General features: G+C 37.6%; 1 protein-coding gene across 6 annotated transcripts in view; it reads left to right on the forward strand.

Annotated features, from left to right (window-relative positions):
- The window catches only part of LOC306876970 (dachshund homolog 1-like), a 112,436-nt gene that overhangs the window by 82,892 nt on the left and 8,197 nt on the right, over positions 1-21,347 (forward strand). For 2 of the 6 annotated variants that reach the window (XM_079428458.1, XM_079428459.1), the window contains exons 7-9: positions 125-277; positions 17,791-17,936; positions 20,023-20,170. In XM_079428458.1, coding sequence (XP_079284584.1) covers positions 125-277; positions 17,791-17,936; positions 20,023-20,170 — 447 coding nt within the window. The remainder of the gene's footprint in view (positions 1-124; positions 278-17,790; positions 17,937-20,022; positions 20,171-21,347) is intronic. The other 4 variants (XM_079428460.1, XM_079428461.1, XM_079428462.1 and 1 more) reach the window with 2 other exon arrangements.

Consider the following 21,347-nt stretch of genomic DNA (forward strand, 5'->3'; position numbering starts at 1 on the left):
AATTGACAAATGTCTATACTTTTCACTATTTACTTTGGTCTGGCAAAGAAAAAATGAAGTGTCCTTTCACATGCTTTGCATTAAACAAATTGAAGCAAATAATAGATTTGAGTATTCTCTCCAGGCGGAAGGCAGGGCTGGGGAAGTGTTGGAGAGGGTGATAATGACATTAAAACCACGGTGGAAATCACTGGGCTGCGCGTCCCCTGCTGGATCTGCCCGGAGAGGAGGCGCTGTGTAGGTCTCTCCCATAGACCGAGCAAGCCTGTGAATCAAAGTAATTAGCATGATTATATGAATTTACAGGTCAAACCTTAGGTGTGATGGGCGGGGGGGTGGAGATGAGGTGTTTGTGTGGGTCTTAAGGGGATTGGTGTGTGCAGTCGATGTGTTTTGTTCAGTCCTGAGCTGACGTTTCTAGTGACTGATTGTGTACTGTACGTCTGGATTGACACCGCTGACATCTTGGCCTGTTTATGATAACATTATCACAACACATGTGATTCCGCAAAACATTTTTTTCTTGTTGTTGCCCAATAGAGATGTGGAGATGGATCCGTCTAATCCCCCAGCATGCCATGGTTCCACCAGCCCCTTTAGATATCAATTGAGTTAGATTTGTCCTGATTCTCTCCGACCAAGTGAAAATCCACATTGTCTATTTGCATCACCGCTACATTATCATTCAGACGCTTGGCATGCTTAATATGTCACTCCTCTTGATTAGAATCCAAAGCTCTCTAACGTGTGCGGCAAAGGTCTCGGGCTGTGGAAAACATTTTTATAAAATAATCCATTAATGCAGAGGAGTGCAACTAAATTAGTTACCAATTTGCTGAGCATGAATTAATGAACAGAGCTTCTCCTGGCTCCCAGAGTTGTAATTTTCATAATAACCTCAGACCTTTATTTGGCAGGTTGTTTAGTTTTTTCGTTTGAAGGTTTTCATTAGTCTAATGAGGACTGTGCAAGGGCGAGCAGTCAGCACAATTTACATGAGGAAGCTATCATAATAAATGAGGCAATTTGAATAACACGCACAGGTTTATGCCGCAAGATGAGAGAGATCGTAGCGCCGGATCTGGAGGTAACCAATACATTAGACCAACTAATAACCAAAGTAATCCCAATAAAAGCCTTAAGTGAAAGGAATAAAATTAATGATAGATATATTGAACTGTAATGATATGATACATGATGCATTAGTTTAATAAAATAAATGTGCCCCATTGTTAAAGAGGAGGGGCTCGTCTGGCTTGGCCTGCTTTTGTTTATGGCAGCCTTTTTAATTAGGGTTGTTCATTGGATCAGTTTGTTTAGACAAATGAGATTACATTCCAATTGTTTAATGATATTTCTCCACTTGTTTGATCTTTATGGTCGTGGCAGAGCATTAAATTAGTGCTACGGCGTGCACTTTCACTTCAGTGCGAAATATTACGTTTGAGGTGTCGACGTCACCTGTATCCAAGCGGGCTAACGGTAGTACTGTAGATGGGTTCGGTGACTGTCTTTGTGTCTTGTCCGTTTTGATAAACGCTTCATATTTCGCAAGAGTGCCATTATGAACTGCACTTCTTCAATACAACAGTTCAGTAAACAAGACATTAAGATTAAACAGCTTACATTTTAGACACAAGATTGCCTTTTATATTATTTATTTTTGTTCTCCCCAATAGAAAATAATTCCAAACAAAGTCAAAGCAGAATTGTTGCTTATAACAATGCAGCACACAGTACTGTTTTTTTGTTCCTAAATAAATCAGAAATGAATACATGATTAAATGACTCGCACAACAGTTATAAAAAAGTTAGTATTAAGTAGATATACTTACATTTTAGATGTATATTGCTGTAAATTATGCAATATTGAGTTAATGATTCAATGACTCGCTCATTTGTTTTGTTTGTTGCTATAAATGATGCAATATCGAGTAAATGATTCAATGACTCGTTCACTTGTTTTGTTAATAAATTAATCAGTGTTTTTGTATTTAGTAATTCAGTAACGCACTCAAAGACAGGGACCTGCTTTGTTCCTGAATGAATCGCTGTTTTTCAAAAGTATTGTTTGAGTTGAATGACTTGACTCATAAAGACGGTCACTTGTCAGTGTAAGTTATATTACCGCAATGCTATCACTCAGAGTTAAAAAATAAAAAGTAATGTAAAATAATACTGTACGGTATCCTTTATCTATGTAATTTTTTTGCCAGCATTTCTCTGGCATTAGAAGTTAGACAGCTTTAAGTGGCGCCTCACCTTGAAGTGAAGCAAAAAAGCGAACAGTTCGCTCATATTTATTATAAAGTCTGGACTAATTGAATTGCTTCACAAAGGGAATCTGTCAGAATTGTTTTTGACAAGCCTCGCTCTTGTGAAACAGCAGGTAGTTGACAAACAAGGAAATTTGAAAGGCTCTAAAGCCTTTGGCAGTAAACTCATTTTGGACATCAAACATTTAACATGGTTCCTCTCCTTGGGGGAGCCGCTCGTGAATATATCCACATATGGGCGGGAGCTGTAGCTAAGCGGCGCACAATAACAACACTAGAAGAGTAATTTATGGGATAATAACTGCAAACAGTTTCTGTTGCCCAAAGGAATGGTAGAGGTTTATTTTTACAAAATGAGAGCTGCTCTCACACAAATTATTTCTGTATTATTGATCCTCACAGATGAGTCACATTTGATGACATTGATGAGTGGCAATGTAATGTTGATGCCCCATGGCATGTGTTTAGTTATGCAAAATTTGATTTGTGTAAATGTTCATATTGTAAAAAATACACAACCACTTTTCCAGTACTTTGTTGTACCACATTTTATAATAATGCTTCAAATTGTGCTTCGAAAACACGTCTGATCACAAAATAATTTATTCTCTTTCTATAAAGTCTACATTAAGCATCACTTCTTTTTGAAAAGTATTGCTACAAATAATCTTGATGTCTCCATTTGACAAGTCTATATGATTATTACCCTTTCCCCTTTTCGTAGTTACCATGTTATTAAAATTTTCAAATGACCACATCCTCATCACAGGCATATTGTGAAACTTTGAAGTAACACCGCACCATCATCGAGTCTCTCTATTGACAGCACATCAAGACTTCGGTTATGCGGGTGATTGATGCATACACCCCCTCCTCTGAATTCAGCATTAAATGTGCGAGGAATAAACAGATCTGATTTGGCCGAACTGACAAGCGCAGAGATGTAGTCATATGAATAATGGGGCATGGCAGCCACAGTATCACTCCGATAATTTGCCAGCTGGTCAGTGAATGGCGAAGCATGTGTTAGCCATTATATAATTTCATCATAAAATACCTCATCCCCAAGAACATCAAAAGACACGAAAATAAAAGTTCTATGCTTTTAAAAACTGAAATCAAAGAGAAAAAGTGAATCATATATATATAAAAAAAAATGTGTGGAGTACAAAAACCATGCTTTCATTCTTTTATGGTTAGTCTGATTGCATGTAACATTGCATTTGTGTATTGTAACTTGCAGATGGATCTTGGATTTTTCAAGTTTCCTGACATCAAATTTAATAGATGTGAAGAGAGTGGGGAAATCTACTGTTTTTTGGGGGTTTTTTTGCATCTGAAAGAATTAGATATTATTCTTGCAGTGCAAGAATGGAAACTCATTAGATTGCTTTGCTGATGTAATTGTCTTCACAAACCCCAAGGACGGAGGCTTTATTTCATTTAGAGAGTAACGCTTGAAAAATAATCTGGCTAATTTCACTTAGCGTACTGCAGGAAATTGTACAAATCCTATGGACCTTTTGAGCAAAGTAAACATTATGATATTTGATGCTGTATAATATAACATGTTTAAAGGCATGATTATGGGAAAGGGAGAGGTTTTCCACTGTATTTGTCTGTGATTACAGAAATTAAGATTTAAGTGTACTTGTAACTATGAAAGACAAAGCCTCAGAGAAAAAGGTAATTGCGACATATTTTACAATAAGAAATAAAGTTACATTGTTAGATTTGATACAGGTGGGAGATTTAAAGTAATAATTACAAGAAATTAATTCAAAATGTCCTTTTTATTGTTTTACTCTGAGGCAGAAACAGTAACTGTTATATGTATGTATGTATTACATAAATAACTGCTGAACATTATGGTGTAAATTTAAAAGGTATTATTATAAATTACTCCCTAATTTTGACTGCTTAACAAGCATTATTTACACTGATTTATGTTAATACATGCAGGTGTCTGATCATTGGGTTTGTTGGAGAAAGAAACCAGAAGCCAAAACTATTGAGCAAGGAATACAGTAGATACATAGTTTAGAAATGTTTCCGGTCCGGCAGTTTTATGACTGCCATCTTGCATCATTATAGAGACATTGGTTTTTGCTTAGCAAACATGTTACTTACTACAGACCTCCGGTTCTTTAACTCCACGTCTGATCATGGTAAACTTGCACACTCTCCTTTCATCAGACACACTTGCTTTCCAAGCATGTTTTCTATCGCCTTTTTAAGTGTCCTTGTGGTTCTGGCTTCAAAAGTGAAACGGACTGAAGCTTGTGCTGACTCTGCCGACTTTTCCTAAGACAAAAGGCTGGATCATTAGCCATGGGGATCTGAAATGTGACTTGGCAGACAAACACGGTGTATGATCAAACAACTTGTCAGTGTGTTCTGTCGGAATGAAGGGGTGCGAAAAGAAAAAAAAATAATTCAATAGAGGATCAATCAAGTTTGCGAGCAGCGAAACAAATAGTGCTGATGATGCAAACGTGGGCCGTCCCTCCAGGACACGGCGCTTCATTTGGATATTTGTTCTCCCTCATGAATGTTCCATTACGTGATACCATGGACTGCTAATCACATTCCACAAGAAAGACAGTGCTTTTAGGAATGTTGAAAAGCAAGTGATTCTTTCTAATCTTTGAAATGCCTTAAAAGTGACAGAATGCTTTCTCCTGCCAAGATGTAAGGCTTAGATAGAGAGATAAATATGCTGTGGTCAGCTAAGAGTATCTCGCGAGCAGAGAGGCAAATTTAATAATGTATTATCATTCACTAGAGAAGGTGAAATCTCCTTGTCCATCACAACACGCCAGGGCCGTTTTATGTTACCCTTCATTTCAAAGGGAGCAATGTGCTGCAGAGACACCTGCTCTGATAAAAAGAAAAGATGCAGCTCTTGGCCTGGAGGGTTAGGGCTTCATTTTTGACTAGTTCCACTGTTTTTCTTTCTCTCAGTTTGCAAGCGACTTTCTTTTTTGTTTTGCTCTAGAAGGGCAATTACAATGAACGAGATTCCATATGCAGCACGGACAGTCTCTTTGTGAATTCTAAGTACATATCCGAGCATCTGCCCTTAACGGTATGCTCACTGCTGTGAACAAATTTATCATTTGTTTGCCCTTGGACAGACGAAATGTAACAATTAGCAATGCCGTTTCTGCTCATTTGTGATTCACAATGCGAAAAGCTTAAAAACAACTGTTGTGTTAAGGTAAGGCTGACCCTGACTTTCTATGACCCAGACGTCCTAGACATAACAATTAAATACCTCAAAGATCATTGGTTTGCGTGCATAGTTTTGTTTTGTAAACAGCATGTTTTGAAGCTGATTTACCAGACTAACGATTTAAAAAGATTTTTTGCTAACTTAAAACACATATTCCACTTTGTAGTTTCATCAAAACTCCTAATAAAGGGATAATTTTGTTTTGTTGTTTGGACCCCATTCACTTTCAGAACATCTTCTCCTGTATTCTGCAGAAAAGAAAAGAGCATGCAGGTTTGGAACGACACAAGTGTGTTAAAAATAAATTTTTAGTTGAACTATCCCTTTAATGTCACATTGGAGAGCTCACACAGTAGTGCTGCTCTCTTATTAAGCTGCTGAGTTTAGGGCAAAGTGTGTCAAATTTAAAAATTTTCTCTGTTCCGTAATTATCAACGGATACTTAGGGCTGTTATATCCTTTGACTGCGAACAAAATCGTTCCTAATAAAAGAGAATAGGGGGAGGGGGAAAACTGCAGGAGGACTAATTCTCCTCTCTCTAACAGCATTTGAAAGCTCGCCTAAGTGTTCCAGTCACCTTGACTTTGCAGCCACAGGCCTGGAGATGCTGTTGCTTATCCCGCCTAACCCCGGCCTGTCGATTAGGTGTTTAAAAATTAATCTCTTTAACTGGAAATACCATGCCAGCTTTCTTCCATCTGTAAATGGAGTGTTATTAATTCAAGCTGCGCAAAGCCAGTGTTATGAATAATGTTATCAAAACAGATTTCCACACGTTTAACACATCACCCGCTTTTAAAAATCCTAAGTATTTTTTATAGCTGTGAACCAGACGCAAATGGATTTGCATCCATTTTCTTCTGCTCATGAGGGCATGAGAAACAGAGAGAGAGGGCGTCAGACGGGGGGGCTCCTAAGCTCTGTTTTTTAAAAAGTTTACATTTACATTTCTTTTTGTCTTTCATCTTCGGTCTCCAAAGCGGCTCAGTACATAGAGCCTGGATTAGTGCCAGAGTCGATTGTCGCCCCAAACATCCTCATTCCCTGTAGGATTGCTGCGAATCACATTAATATGTCCGCCCGTCTTCGACGGAACGCACTCCACTGTGATCAGACTGCAGACTATCTTCCGTTTCTCAGTGTTTGAGTGCTTGTTCTATCAAAGCGTTTTGATTATGTTGGGTTTTTTACTTGTTTGAATTTCTAATGTCATTGTGTGTGTAAAATGTGGAAGGCATTTACATATTGGCACCAAAACGATTTGTTTCCCTGTAAGGACGCAAATGTGCACATTCTTGAAAGATGAAGAAAATTCAACCAGATGTGAGCTGAGGACAATTCCCGTTAACAAAAATAAATAAAGACGTTAGCACATACCCATCTTTTGAGATGATTAGCACTAGATTTGCGCTGGAGGCTTCCCGGAGTGTGATTGTAGTAATCTAGCTTTCAGGTGTGCACTAGTAAGTGTTCAGTGATCAATAATTAGACTCAATCTGGCCTGATTCCTCCTGTAATGCATGCTAATAATAACGCCCCCATCCTAAAAAAGCAACATGTTCAGTTTCCAGACCCTAATGATTGCTACCCCCCACGTAGGCCGTAAACAAGACCCTCCACTATATACGAGTCCTGAATACATTTGCTTTTCAAAAGGCAATTAATTCAAAGGCCTCTGAGAGCATTAGTTACTCATCCTTCTTTACCTTTATTAATCGGGTTACACAACCCTCTCTCACCAATGCTCCATCCACCTTTGAGGAGTGTCTGTTTACGACAACGATGGTTGTCATTGTATACCAAGAACGGTCTTCCTGTAGGACGCTCACTTGAAGAAACAAAAGTAGTGGAGGGGCTTTTTTATGCAGTCATCACAGGCAGTCAAGCCTTTAATCCTCAGCGGTCCAATAATGACATCCCCTCTGCATTTATTACATGGAGGAGCATGGAAAAACGCTGACTTTGAACAAATGAACACTCTGACCTTTATGCAATAAATATGACACGGGCCGTATAAAAAGACAAGATATCTTCTTCTGCTGGGGTTTGCATCAGAGACTCTTTGCTTTACCGCCGCTGTATGGCCCACCACCAGAAAATAAGATGTTTGCAACAATACTGAACATGGAATCACACAGCATGAATCTGTGGAACACAAAAGAAGATATTTTGAAAAATGTCTGTTTTATTTTTGTTTGTTTTTTTGTCCGTGCAATGAAAGTCAGTTGAATACAGTGTTGTTTTAGGTCCCCTTGACAATAATTGTTTGGACAAAAACTCAAAACTTAAAAATTTAATTTATTTTGTGTTTCACAGAATAAGGTACAAATATAGTTTTAGAATGACAGGATAAATAATTTATGACAGATTTTTTTTTTTTTTTTTCAATAAGTTACAAAATGTTGATAATTTTGACCATATCAACCACAGTGTAAATAATGCAATAATAAAGCAATCAAACTATGCGGCAGCACTTACTGTAAGTATTCATGCCATGATGAGAACAGGGCAAATGGGATTGAACCACAAAGCCACAGGTCTATTTGAACTATTCAAAAAATGCATTAATTTGACTCTCCTGTTATAATGATTGGAGTATATAATGATAGAAAAGCTATACTAAAATTCATTGCTTTTTACAAAAAACTGCAATGTGTTAGATTTTTAGAGAAGGAAGTATCCAAATAATTACAAGTCTTTGTTTCTCCATTATTTGTTTGATCTAAGATTTTGTGCACTGTGAACGTGTCTTATAATTTTCACAGTTTGTGGTTTGATCTCCTGCTACAGTTTAAACCACACAAGGCCTGTTTTTTTTTCCTCTGGTGTTGAACTGCTCACCATAAAAGCTGCTTTTGTTTTTATCCCTGACCGTGTGCGACAGTTAAGGATTTATGAAGATTTCCTCCCCTTTGCCTGCCCATCTGTGCGGCTGTCTTCAGCGTGGCCTTGAGAATATGTTTCAATTTATTAAGCCAAACCAAAGGACTCATTATTTCAGAAGAGGGGCGCGGAGTGACACACAGAATTGGTTATTAATGGAAAGTCTCTGCCACAAGGCAGTTGAAATTTAATGATATCCTACAAGAAAATATGATGGTGTCACTTTCCCAAAAGTCATGCGAAATGTCATCGTTTTAAGGTCCCAACGCTAATTTTATGCCCGTGCACAGTAATGTTTGGGAGCGCGTTTAGGAAACACGGCCCAGTGCCTGTGCTGATTATCCCCCTCACCTTCCTTGTGCTCTCAAATGGGTTTGTGCAGCAAGCGATTTAATCTCTAAGTGTAGGGAACATTAGTGGAGAGAGAGAGAGAGAAACACCACAGTGCATTTCTCAGAGATAAGGCTTTCCAAGCCAAATGTTACCTGTTAATCCAGGGCTGACCGACTCCAGCACTTGACTTTGACTCTCAGCAGGAATTTGGTAATGGTTAATTTTCATCTCGGAATTAAAGAGCAGAAAAGAGCAAAGCTGAGTGGGTGTGAGCGGGGTTAGCGGTTCTGCAGTAGATAGCTGTGTTTCCGTAACACGTATGCCATGCCTGTGTTCACCATGCCCATATGCACAACATATGCACCTTTAAGTCATTCTAAAGGAATTTGCCCACTACGGATCACAGCACACATTTCTTAACTGTGGTCTGCATGTGTATGCATGCTGTAAAGGTACCTTAGTTACAGTGCTTGCAATGCAGCAATATATTGATATCTATCTATCTATCTATCTATCTATCTATCTATCTATCTATCTATCTATCTATCTATCTATCTATCTATCTATCTATCTATCTATCTATCTATCTATCTATCTATCTATCTGCCATTCTGTTGTCTATCTATCTTTCATTCTGCATTTAGTTTATCTTGACAAACTGATTTTCTAGTTAAAATTACAGTTACATGACTTTTGTTTGAATTTCAAATTATTTAAACTATTCTTTCTTGCATTAAAATTAAAATCGCAATTTTACGTTCTGTTTGCCACCTCAATTCAAATTCAATTTAAATACATTATAATATTTGCATACTAAGAGCTGATTGGTCTTCTTTCTTATTCTTTTTTTTAACTATACTGCTTATTAATTTAAATCTTGCTCTCCCTTTCTCTTTCTCCATTTATTTATTTATTGTATGTTTGTTTATGTTCAGTTTTTTTTTTAGTTGTAAAAATGTTTGTCATTTTTACCATTTTGTCTTTTTTTGGCGGGGGGGCAGTGCAAGAATAGACAGGAAGCAGTGGGAGAGGAGATAGGGGAATAGGGTCATATGTTATTCGTATTGGTGCTCTTAAATTAAATGCTTTTTCTTATTTTCAAAGTTAGTGATACTTTTGTATTTTTTAAAGAGCTTCTTCACACAGACCAGTTAAGGAAATGGGCAGCAGTCAGACACTGACATTTTAAATGTAGACTATATAAGCTTTGGGTTAGGTCAATAAAAACAGTTTGTTGTGGAAATATTTAAAGGAATGCAGAAGAGAGAGAAGACGATGCAGTTTTAAAGATTAGCCTCTGTGTAATGCGCTGTTGTCTCCATTTATGAGACTGAAAGGTCATAGCCACTCCCCTGGAAGGAGGCAACTTCTTCAGCCCCATTGGCAGGTCAAATAAAATTTAATTGTCTGCTGTAGGCAGCGGCAGCCTTTGCGGAGAGGGGAACTGACATCCTCCACATTTTAAACATTCAATTCTCCTGCTGCGAGGAACACAGGTTTGCAAGGACACAGGCTTCACCTGTCAATATATCACAGTGACTGGCTAGCCAAATGCTGCAATGCTTTTCCCTCTCTTTCTCTCTCTCTCCCTCCTCCGGCTCAGTGCCTTCATTGGAGAAATCAGCTGAAAGGTCCGCTGGGACCTCAATTCAAACACTGCAACTTGCAACATATGGCACATTTTCAGCTCTCAAGGTCAATTAAAGCTATTTATTGAAAGAATGTTGCTAAATTTCCCAAGGTTTCCGCTCAGTTCATCGCAGAGTGCCTTGTCTATCATATTAAAAATCAGTTGAGTGGTTTACTCTCTCCTTGGCGTGACTTTCCATCAAAGATATCAAAAGCTTTCGAGAGGAGTTTGAGACATTTTATCTTCTCTTATCGCAAACATCTTTTTTTCACTCTCCCCTTCTCCGCAGCGCAGCCTTGTCCGAACACTGCTCACAATACAAATCTAATAACATGTAAATTGGAGATAAGCCCAGATCCCTCCAAGTGATATTTTTTACATTCATAGTTTGTCAAGTCGATTTCTGAGCCCCTGTTTTAGCAGCACAACACATAAGGACTGAGAGAATTAACTGGAAAGGTGATTTATCATTGCTACCACACTGTCAAGGACTCCCACTGCTGCCACGGGAGGGAGGGACGGACAGCGCGTGCGAGTGTGTGAGCATGTTTACGTGTGATTGCGAGTATGTGCGTTGTTTTAAATTATGGCATTTCATTCCAAATGCGTCGTATTTACAGTGTCCCATTTTTATTTGCCACTCCTATTATCCAGCGAAACAGTTGCGCATGAAATGTTATTTGTGACACGGCTGACCTAAAAGGATTTCATAAAGATTTTTTTGAGGCAGAAAGCTGCAAACGGACCTGTCACAGCTGCTGCTGGCAGCCCCGGTGGAGAAATATCACCTGGAAAACACAGCTCTCTCCTTCACTCTCTTCATCATGCTGGCGTCTGGCACTGTAATTAAGTCCAAGTCAATGATTCTGGACCAATGGCAGGAAATAAACAGCTAAAGCCAGGCCAAAATGGAGTGCTTGAAACAAGAGAATGCTCACAGACACAATCGCACTCAAGTGTGGCTAATGTAAATGGAGACTGACCAAAAAAATGGCAAATTTCGGTTATTTGAGAGCTGAATTGGTCATTTGAGATGAAATGTGCTGTTTGCTTTCTAATGCATGACAGATTGTTTCCTAGTAACAAAGCAGTATGAACCACCCTGTGATCCAGTATTGTGTTTGCGGCGAGGTCCTGCTGAGTCTAAAGCAGAAGTTGGTTTAAGCAATGATGTATTATTAATGCCATCACTAAATCCAGGACTACGGTGGCTGCAAACCAAATACAGGCTTCTGACATCCAATTCTCCTATATTGTTTCTCATTTGCTGATTCGCTACATGTTTGGCATCTAAAGAATCGGAGCCACGAATGTGACAAAGAGAAGAAAACATATAGTGTATTTCTCTGATGTAGTAATTGCATACAATTCACTCTGTTCATGATTGGTTTATTATGACACAAAACAATGCCATCCAACAGCATTAAAAAGAGCTTTTCTGGGTTGTTTTGTTTATTATTGCAAGCAAACACGCATCCATTAGTCGGTCGCCCATTGACGGTAATGAACTGGAGTGAAATGCTAGTTAAATTGGGGAGAGATTGAAGGAGACCCTCCACGGATTCCAGACACTCCTCTTGGCCTTTCCTCCGTCCAAGAATTTCGAATCGTAAAGTCTTAATAGTGGCGGCTGATATTCAACTGTTGGTCGGCTGGATGTTTCCTGGGCATTTGCAGATGCTCGGAATAATCTCTTATGTTTTGCCGCAATCTGCTGCTGAGATGGTTGAAATAAATACTTTAAACTAATTAATGTAGGACCAGCTGTTACCAAGGCTTGGCTGGCGTTAGTGAATACTGATGGCAGAAGAGGGGCTCCTCAAGTCGTGCCGTGTTTGTGCATGATTTAGGAAGTCATATAAACACATATTAATTCTGTATGAGAGCCTGATTCTGAGAGACACAATTGTAGGCTTTTTAGTTTCTAGTGTATAAAATGAACTTAAAAAGTACTTGCAATGCCTTTTAATGCACTTTATGATCAGTTGTGTTCCCGTGAAAATAGAATAGAATAGATAATAAAATATTGCTCATACTTAGTTTAACTAAATTCTTGAAATTCATTTGCCATGTATCCAAATAAAAGGATTACATGTCGAGATACTAGCAATCTTCTTCTAAAGTCCAAAAAAGTGCTCAGTGCATATTAAAATCAACAAATGTTTCAGTCATGTGGGACCTTCCTCATATTTAGTTTAAACAAACACCTAACCTAAATTAATAAACCTTAATGTATAGCTTATTTAACACCATTATTACTATAGATGAATGAATGAATAAGAATTATAGACTTAATTATTTTTTATCTTAATTAAATATTAGATTTCTTAATTTAAATAAATAAATATATAGAAAATTTAAGAAAAAGTTTAATGAAATATATAATTAATTATCCATATTATATGTATGAAAACGTAATTCTATAACAAATTAGATAAATTACTAATACTAAAATGTACTTTTTAAAATATTTTGTCAAGATTTCAAATAAAACTCTAAAATCTGTCATTTCAAATACAAGTAAATTTAGGCATCACAACATTATAATATACAGTATGAAATGGTAATGAAATGTATGAAATAAAATTTTGCAATGTTAAATTATTAGTGTTTTAAAGATGAACATTTAGTGAATATTACTGTAGATGACAGCAAAAATAACCTAAATGTAAAAATGGGGGAAATGAGCATGAACTATATGGTACAGAATCAGATATGTTGTGCATCCCTAATAGATAATCATAATGTAATACATACAGTACAGGCTTTATAGAATGTGTTACTGAGACATTCTTGCCTTTTAGACAGTCTGAATCATTCTGCTGTGTTCTGGTAGTAGGTGGCATGGCCTGTGTGATGTCTCGTTTTGAGCAGGCAGAATGTTGTCTGAGACTTCTTCTGTGATTGGCAGCACGCTATGACAGCGTGAAGATAGTGTCAGCACAGGGCTGTGTGGTTTAAGTGAGTTATGATAGTACGTGTGTACATGTTTGTGCATGTGTGTGTGGAGCTGAATTCAGGGGGTTATAAGGCCTGTACGGATGTATGTGTAGTAATGGATGCAGGCCTTTGATAGCCTGTATAAGGCTGTGGCTGTTAAGATAAATGGAGTTTTGATGGCCTGTGTGTGTGTGTGTGTGTGTGTGAGTGTGCATGTTTATGAGGACACAAATTTGTATAATGACATGGGTATGACAGAGGTATTACAATATGAAGGTGGTTTATGAGGACACTGCCTATGTCCCCGTAATTCAAAAGGCTTAAAAAACATACTAAATGGTGTTTTTTTGAAAATCTAAAAATGCACAAAGTCTCCTGTGAGGGCAAAGTTTAGGTGTAGGGTTGGTGTAGGGCAATAGCACACACAGTTTGTTCAGTATAAAAACCATTACGCCTATGGAGAGTCCCCATAAACCACAAAAACCAACGTGTGTGTGTGTGTGTGTGTGTGTGTGGAGATAGATGTAGAGTTATGATGGCCGGTGCAGCAGATGGCAGAGGTCTGCCCTAACGGAACTGATGAATGGCAGATGATGTCATCAGGGCACTGACAGGCGCTGGTGGCTGTTCACAGGAAGTGAGCAGGAATCTACTTTACATTTCAACCACACCGGACATCTGCTCAGTGTCCACACTCACGTTATTCCCTTTCTGATGCTGCTCACATACTCAGAGCACTAGAAAACTTGTTGTTTTTTTGTTTGTGTTTTTGATTTAGGTAGGTAGTAGTGTAGCCTGGTGGTTAAAGATCTGGCTGGTAACTGAAAAAAATGTAGGGTCAAATCTCAGTGACTTACAATAAACTATAACATACAGGTACATCTAAGAAAATTAGAATATCGTGAAAAGGTTTTCACTTTTTCTTGTAACTTATTTCATATATATTTTAGATTCATTACATGTAAATTAAAACATTTCAAAAGTTTTTTTGTTTTAATTTAGTTGATTACAGCTTACAAATCATGAAAGTCAAAAATCAGTATCTCAAAATATTAGAATATTTACATTTGAGTTTCAATTAATGACCATCCCTACAGTATAAATTCCGGGTATCTCTTGTTCTTTGAAACCACAATAATGGGGAAGACTGCTGACTTGGCAATGATCCAGAAGACGAACATTGACGCCCTCCACAAAGAGGGTAAGTCACAGAGGGTCATTACTGAAAGGTGTGGCTGTTTACAGAGTGCTGTATCAAAGCATATTAAATGCAAAGTTGACTGGAAGGAAGAATTTGGGTAGGAAAAGATGCACAAGCAACAGAGATGACCGCAAGCTTGAGGATACTGTCAAGCAAAGCTGATTCAAACACTTGGGAGAGCTTCACAAGGACTGAAGCTGGAGTCAGTGCATCAAGAGTCACCACGCTGAGACATCTTCAGGAAAAGGGCTACCAAGCCACTTCTGAAACCGAGACAACTTCAGAAGCGTCTTACCTGGGCTGTGGAGAAAAAGAACTGGACTGTTGCTCAGTGGTCCAAAGTCCTCTTTTCAGATTAAACTAAATTTTGCATTTCATTTGGAAATCAAGGAAGAGTGGAGAGGCACAGAATCCATGTTGCTTGAAGTCCAGTGTGAAGTTTCCACAGTCAGTGATGATTTGGGCTGCCATGTCATCTGCTGGTGTTGGTCCACTGTGTTTTCTGAAGTCCACAGTCAACGCAGCCATCTACCAGGACATTTTAGAGCACTTCATGCTTCCTTCTGCTGGCAAGCTTTATGGAGATGCTGATTTCATTTTCCAGCAGGACTTGGCACCTGTCCACACTGCCAAAGGTACCAAAAGCTGGTTCAATGACCATGGTGTTACTGTGCTTGATTGGCCAGCAAACTCGCCTGACCTGAACCCCATAAAGAATCTATGGGGTATTGTCAAGAGGAAGATGAGAGACACCAGACCCAACAATGCAGATGACCTGAAGGCCGCTATCAAAGCAACCTGGGCTTCCATTACACCTGAGCAGTGCCACAGGCTGATTGCCTCCATGCCACGCCGCATTGAAAGTGAAAGTGAAGTGACATACAGCCAAGTATGGTGACCCATACTCAGAATTCGTGCTCTGCATTTAACCCATCCAACGTGCACACACACAGCAGTGAACACACACACACCGTGAACATACACCCGGAGCAGTGGGCAGCCATTTATGCTGCGGCGCCCGGGGAGCAGTTGGGGGTTCGGTGCCTTGCTCAAGGGCATCTCAGTCGTGGTATTGAGGGTGGAGATAGCGCTGGACATTCACTCCCCCCACCTACAATCCCTGCCGGCCCGAGACTCGAACCCGCAACCTTTGGATTACGAGTCCAACTCTCTAACCATTAGGCCACGACTTCCCCAATTGATGCAGTAATTCATGCAAAAGGAGGCCCAACCAAGTATTGAGCACATAGAAATGAAGATACTTTTCAGAAGCCTGACATTTCTGTTTAAAATATCCTTTTTTTATTGATCTTATGTAATATTCAAATTTTCTGAGACATTGAATTTTGGGTTTTCATTATCTGTAAGCCATAATCATCAAAATTTCAAGAAATAAAGGCTTGAAATGTTTCACTCTGTGTAATGAATCTATATAATATATGGGTTTCAGTTTCTGAAATGAGTGACAAAAAATATGGACCTTTTTACGATATTCTAATTTTTTTTAGATGTACCTGTATTTAGGTATGAATTTAGAATGATTTTAATTGAAACATTTGATTAATTAGTTTTATTGCCTCCTTACTTGTCCCTTCTGTCATTTGAATCTAAAATGTGTCTAATAATTAGTATTTCTAATAATTAAATTTTTTAAATTGTGTTATTTTAAAAGATTCTGTATTTATAAAATATTCTAAAATAGTCTTTGTAAAATATAGTTCAATCAAATTGAATATAAACAGATTTTAATAAAGAATAATGACAAAACTGAATAGTACCCATACTGTTTTTTTACTTACTGTTAATTTTTTATGTTTTAATTTTTAAAATAGTTTAATGTAAAAGATTTAATATTTATAAAATGTAATAAAATATTCTAATTGAATAAAGATGGATTTTCATAAAGAATGAGAATTATTCACACACACACACGTATAAATTAAAACATTGCCATAATAGCAACAGACTGAATTCAGACTGAATGATTATGCTCAGTTAGACTATAGGTTATGAAATGCAATTCTAATTCAGGGAATTATTAAATTACAAAAAAAAAAAAAATTTATTGCAGTGAATGAGTTCCTGTAGCTCATGGTTGAGAACCAGCAAAACCATGGGTTTCAGTTCCCAGAAAATACATACCATTTAAAATGTATTGCATGTATTATGAATAGTTTTGGATTAAAGTGTCTGCCAAATGCATATATCTAAATGCAATGCATGTTGATTGTAGCATAACCGTTTACTACACTATAAAGATTTAATTTTTTAAAATGTATTTTTTTAATACAGGGTACTTTCGATTACTTTCATTTATACGCATAATGTTTAACAAGTTGACGTGGTGATTAATCTTGGAAAGCTGTTTGTAAAGACACGCTGCACACTTTACAGTGCTCATCCCAGCGTTTTCTCTCCTTATGACATTCATCAGGAAGTCCCTGTGGACTAGGTGATAAAATATATACTCTTTAATGTGCCAGACCCTGTTTTTATTTGTCTGGCAGACATAAAATCTTTTTTCTTTTATTTCCAGAGGGTTTTAACTGCAGCCCCACCTGTGACATTTTACACCTGCACATTTATGTGTCAACCATCGACTGAGAAAGAATAAATGATATTTATTTTACTCCACTGTTTTGTTCTACCAGGTGCCTCTTGAATCTCATCCAATCATATTGAGTTTTTATGCACCGATTCCTTTGAGGGGTTTAATTCATTTGCCCAAAATGGCATTGCCAGTCTGCTGAGGGGGCAGCAGTAGTGTTGAAACATGGTCAATGAGGGTCCACCACCTTGTGCCATATGGCCTTTGTTAAGAAGCCAGGGCCCTTGATAATCTCAGCTTGCCATATGCATCTGCTTGAGTGCGGTCTTTTCCTATCAGAGTTTTCATGCCATATGGAAGGGTGCTTTGTCTCCCAACATATCCGTGCCTTCAGTGCTACCAAGAACATATACTTTCCAAAAATGCAAATGCCTATTCTTTTTTTTTTTTTTTTTTAGAAGAAGAATCTCTCATTCTATCTGCATGTAAAATCTCTCAAGCATTTATAGCAGCTATAAATACAGAAGCATCAATAATAGAGTGCCGTGTGACACTGACAGAATGGGCTATCAATCATATGTGCTTGATTGGGCATGCTTGTATAGATGTTAATTTTACTCTCACAAACAATCTGGGTGTATAAACACCAATTCAGGAAAATAATGATTTATTTTACAGCACAGTACTACATGGAGTGTGTCATCTGTTGTGCTGAATGTGTATGTTTCTCTGTTTGCCACCAGAAGAAACCCCCATGTGTACGCCAACAGCAAGAGACAGTTATGAGAGGCTCTCGTTGGCGGGTCAGACTTTACCTCCAGGATTCCCCTCACCCTTCCTCTTCCCTGATGGCCTGTCATCTATAGAGACCCTTCTGACTAACATCCAGGTAAGAGACCTCTCTGTCAGAAGATCTTTAGTAGCAAGTGAAATATGACATGAATAGCTTTATCCAGTTCTCCATGGTTGATTCAGATGGTCTACTAACTAGTTTTAGAGTAAAATTATTATCTTGAATATAAGATCAGCTAAAACCAGCTGAGAGCATGAAAATACCCTAAGCAGTTTTTTTTCCAGCATATATTCAAAAATGGTATTAAGTGATGAGTATTTAACAGATTGAGGTGAAACATCCAAAGAAATTATCAAGCAACATCCAAAAATAATGTCCAAATAAACCAAATTGCTAAACAAACATTCAAACGACCCAAATTGATCAATTCATTTTGACTTTCTAGTTTTAGCAATGAATTATACGTGTAAAATCAGTCGTAATTCAATTATATGGTGTATCCAATAAAAGATCATCATCAAGTTTCCTCTTGCATTTTAGCAGACCATCAGCTGGTTGCCATAGTAACATTTTATATTAGCCCACCGTGAACTGGCCAGCTGACACATGTCATGATCTTATCACGTCATGTCTCATAACACAATAAACACCAGTGATGCTCAAGATTACACATAATGGAAGGAGATGGCACATCAAGTTGTTTATCACAAATTATAGCAATCTTAAGCTACAGTTTGGAAAATATTGTGAGAGGAGGATGATGTGCAGTGATATTAACATCATTATTGGGTTTAAGTCAAACATTCATACAGAAATATTTATGCTCTTTTAGTTCTTTAGCACATTTAGTTCTTTAGCAGACACTTTTATCTAAATCAACTTGCAAAAGAAGAAAAACAAGTCATTTATTATATGCAGGTCAGCAGTATTAGCAGTGCTGCAATTCTGAAATTTTAAAGAAAATATACGTTTATATGCACTATCATTTAAAAATTATATATTAGAATGATTTCTGAAGGATCATGTGACACTGACGACTAGAGTAATGACTGCTGAAAATTCAGCTTTGCCATCACAGGAATAAATGACATTTTTAAATCTATTAAATTAGAAAACAGTTATTTTATATATGTAATAGCATATATATATAATGGTAGTAAGGAGAGTCTTTATACAGAGGGTGCATTTGCCTGTGCCAGGTGTGGCAAAAAAAGTTAATATAGTACTTTCCTCCTCCAGCTGTGATGTTTTTCCCATCAAAACAAAGCATAGCGGCGTATATTCGGCACGACTCCCTTGATCACCACTGTGGTTGTCATGCAAGTAAGACCCAGTCAGAAAGATGAATGTAGTTGATTAACACCGCCTCTGAGACTAATGATGTGGGTACAGTATGGGGAGTGAGAGGTTTGCTCATTGCTCTTGTGATATGGCCATCAGATCTATCGCGCTGCTTTCGGCCCCATTGTTAATTAGCAGGACTCAGTTCAGTCAGTCATCTTTAATTATGATTTCAGGGTAATGTTTTGATTGAACATTCACACACAAATCAACAAAACGAACCCAAGCAGAAAATTGAAATAAAGCAACTTAGTCTAAATTGGGGTCATAAGAAGGAACAATTAGTATGATATAGCCCATTGCATTTGGCTTAATTGCATGCGTACAGGGAATAATTGTTTTGAAATGGTCACCACGCAGTTTGCGTGGCAAATGCCGCTTTAAGTGTTGTTTTGAGACAAGCAGCTGTTTAGCTCAAGATTTGATCGTTCTCATACAATCTGCGGTTTCACAAACTGACAAAATGAACTTATAGTTTCACTTATAGGTTACGGCTCTCATTATGTCCATGTTGCTTTCGTAACTTTGTTTAAAGAATTTATATAGTTCTTAAGCTTGAAAGGACATTTCATCCAAAATTTAAAGTCCTGTTATCATTTACTCACACTCTTGTCATTCCAAACCTGATCTTCTATGATATTTAGAAAGATGTGGGGGCTCCATACAACAAGAGTTACATTGACTTTGATCGTGTGGACTATTGACGAATTGTTTTCTTCAAAATACTTCCCTAAGTTTAAGTGCTGCTGCTCTAGCGTAAACTAAACCATTCATACAGTTTATTGACTCTTGAGGAGGTGTGTGTGGACTGTGTATAAGGTGATTTTGTCTTCTGCTTCAGGGTTTGCTGAAGGTAGCAATTGATAATGCCCGCGCTCAGGAGAAACAAGTGCAACTGGAGAAGACGGAGCTGAAGATGGAGCTGTTTAGAGAGCGAGAGCTCAGAGAAACCCTGGAGAAACAACTGGCTGTCGAGCAGAAGAACAGAGGTGTGTATTACTTAAAAACTTACACACTACATTACACACAATTTATTGTATCTTCTGTAGTCAGATTCCTGGCTCTAGAGGCATTTCATGAAAAAAGGCAAAGCATTTTACTGTACACACCAATTTCAGAAATTAACTTTTGCATCAAGGGGCTGTATTTGCCCCTGTGAATCGTAATTATGAGGACATATTTTTTTCTAGCCATATAAAAAAAATATATTATGTGTCACCTTTTATGTGAATTACTTCATTTTAATCAGCTCATTAACATACATTCTTAGTCTGACTAATTAGTCAGATTATATAACCTATAAAAATGAATATATAATCAGTATTTTATGTAATTAAATGTATTATCTCGATTTTACATTTTCTGAGTAAAATGGCAGTGTTGCTTACCTGTGAAAAAGTCCTTTTGTGTGGTCGTATTTGTAGGCAGATTCTAAAATGTTGCGATGATCACAACGGCATTGTTAGGCAGTTATTAAAGGTGTTCTGGCTGATTTTTCATGGAAGAATATTTATGAGAAATGGTGAGTAAACAAGCACCATAATTAGGCCTTGAATACAACATTTAAATAGAAATGTATCAGATGTTGCAATAAAATCGGAACTTATTACGCAGGCATTTTGGTCCCCTTATTTTTCATTTTGTGTGTAGTTTGTTTGTGTTGCAAACATGAACAAGATCATGATCAAATAAATGGAACAAACTTCATATTCATCAAAGAATCCTGAAAAATAAAATGTATCATGGTTAACAGCTGTAATCACATTAAGAAATGCACCAAATCCGCACATTACAATGATTTCTGAAGGATCATGTCACACTAAGTAAGCTGCTGAAAATTCTAGGGATAAGATTTCATAGAGACATGATGATGGACTTTTTTTTAATCCTGGGCCAGTCACAGCAATAAGAGCATCTTGGCAGCAAGTTTTGCACAGCAAGTGCCACATTTTCTTTAGAAAATGCTAATATCTCCTTAACAAATGGCTTTCAATGCATTATTTTACAATTAGTGCAAAACTGCATTAAAATGACCTGAAAAGCCATGTTACAAGCTCAGTTGTTAATTACAAGCACACAAAAAACATACTGCCAAAGTGATAGCGACAAGGTCATAAATCGAGCAAAATGAGGCATATTCACATTACGATCAATACATGAGCACAT

Source organism: Barbus barbus (assembly GCF_936440315.1).
Source record: "Barbus barbus genome assembly, chromosome: 11".
NCBI lineage: Eukaryota > Metazoa > Chordata > Actinopteri > Cypriniformes > Cyprinidae > Barbus > Barbus barbus.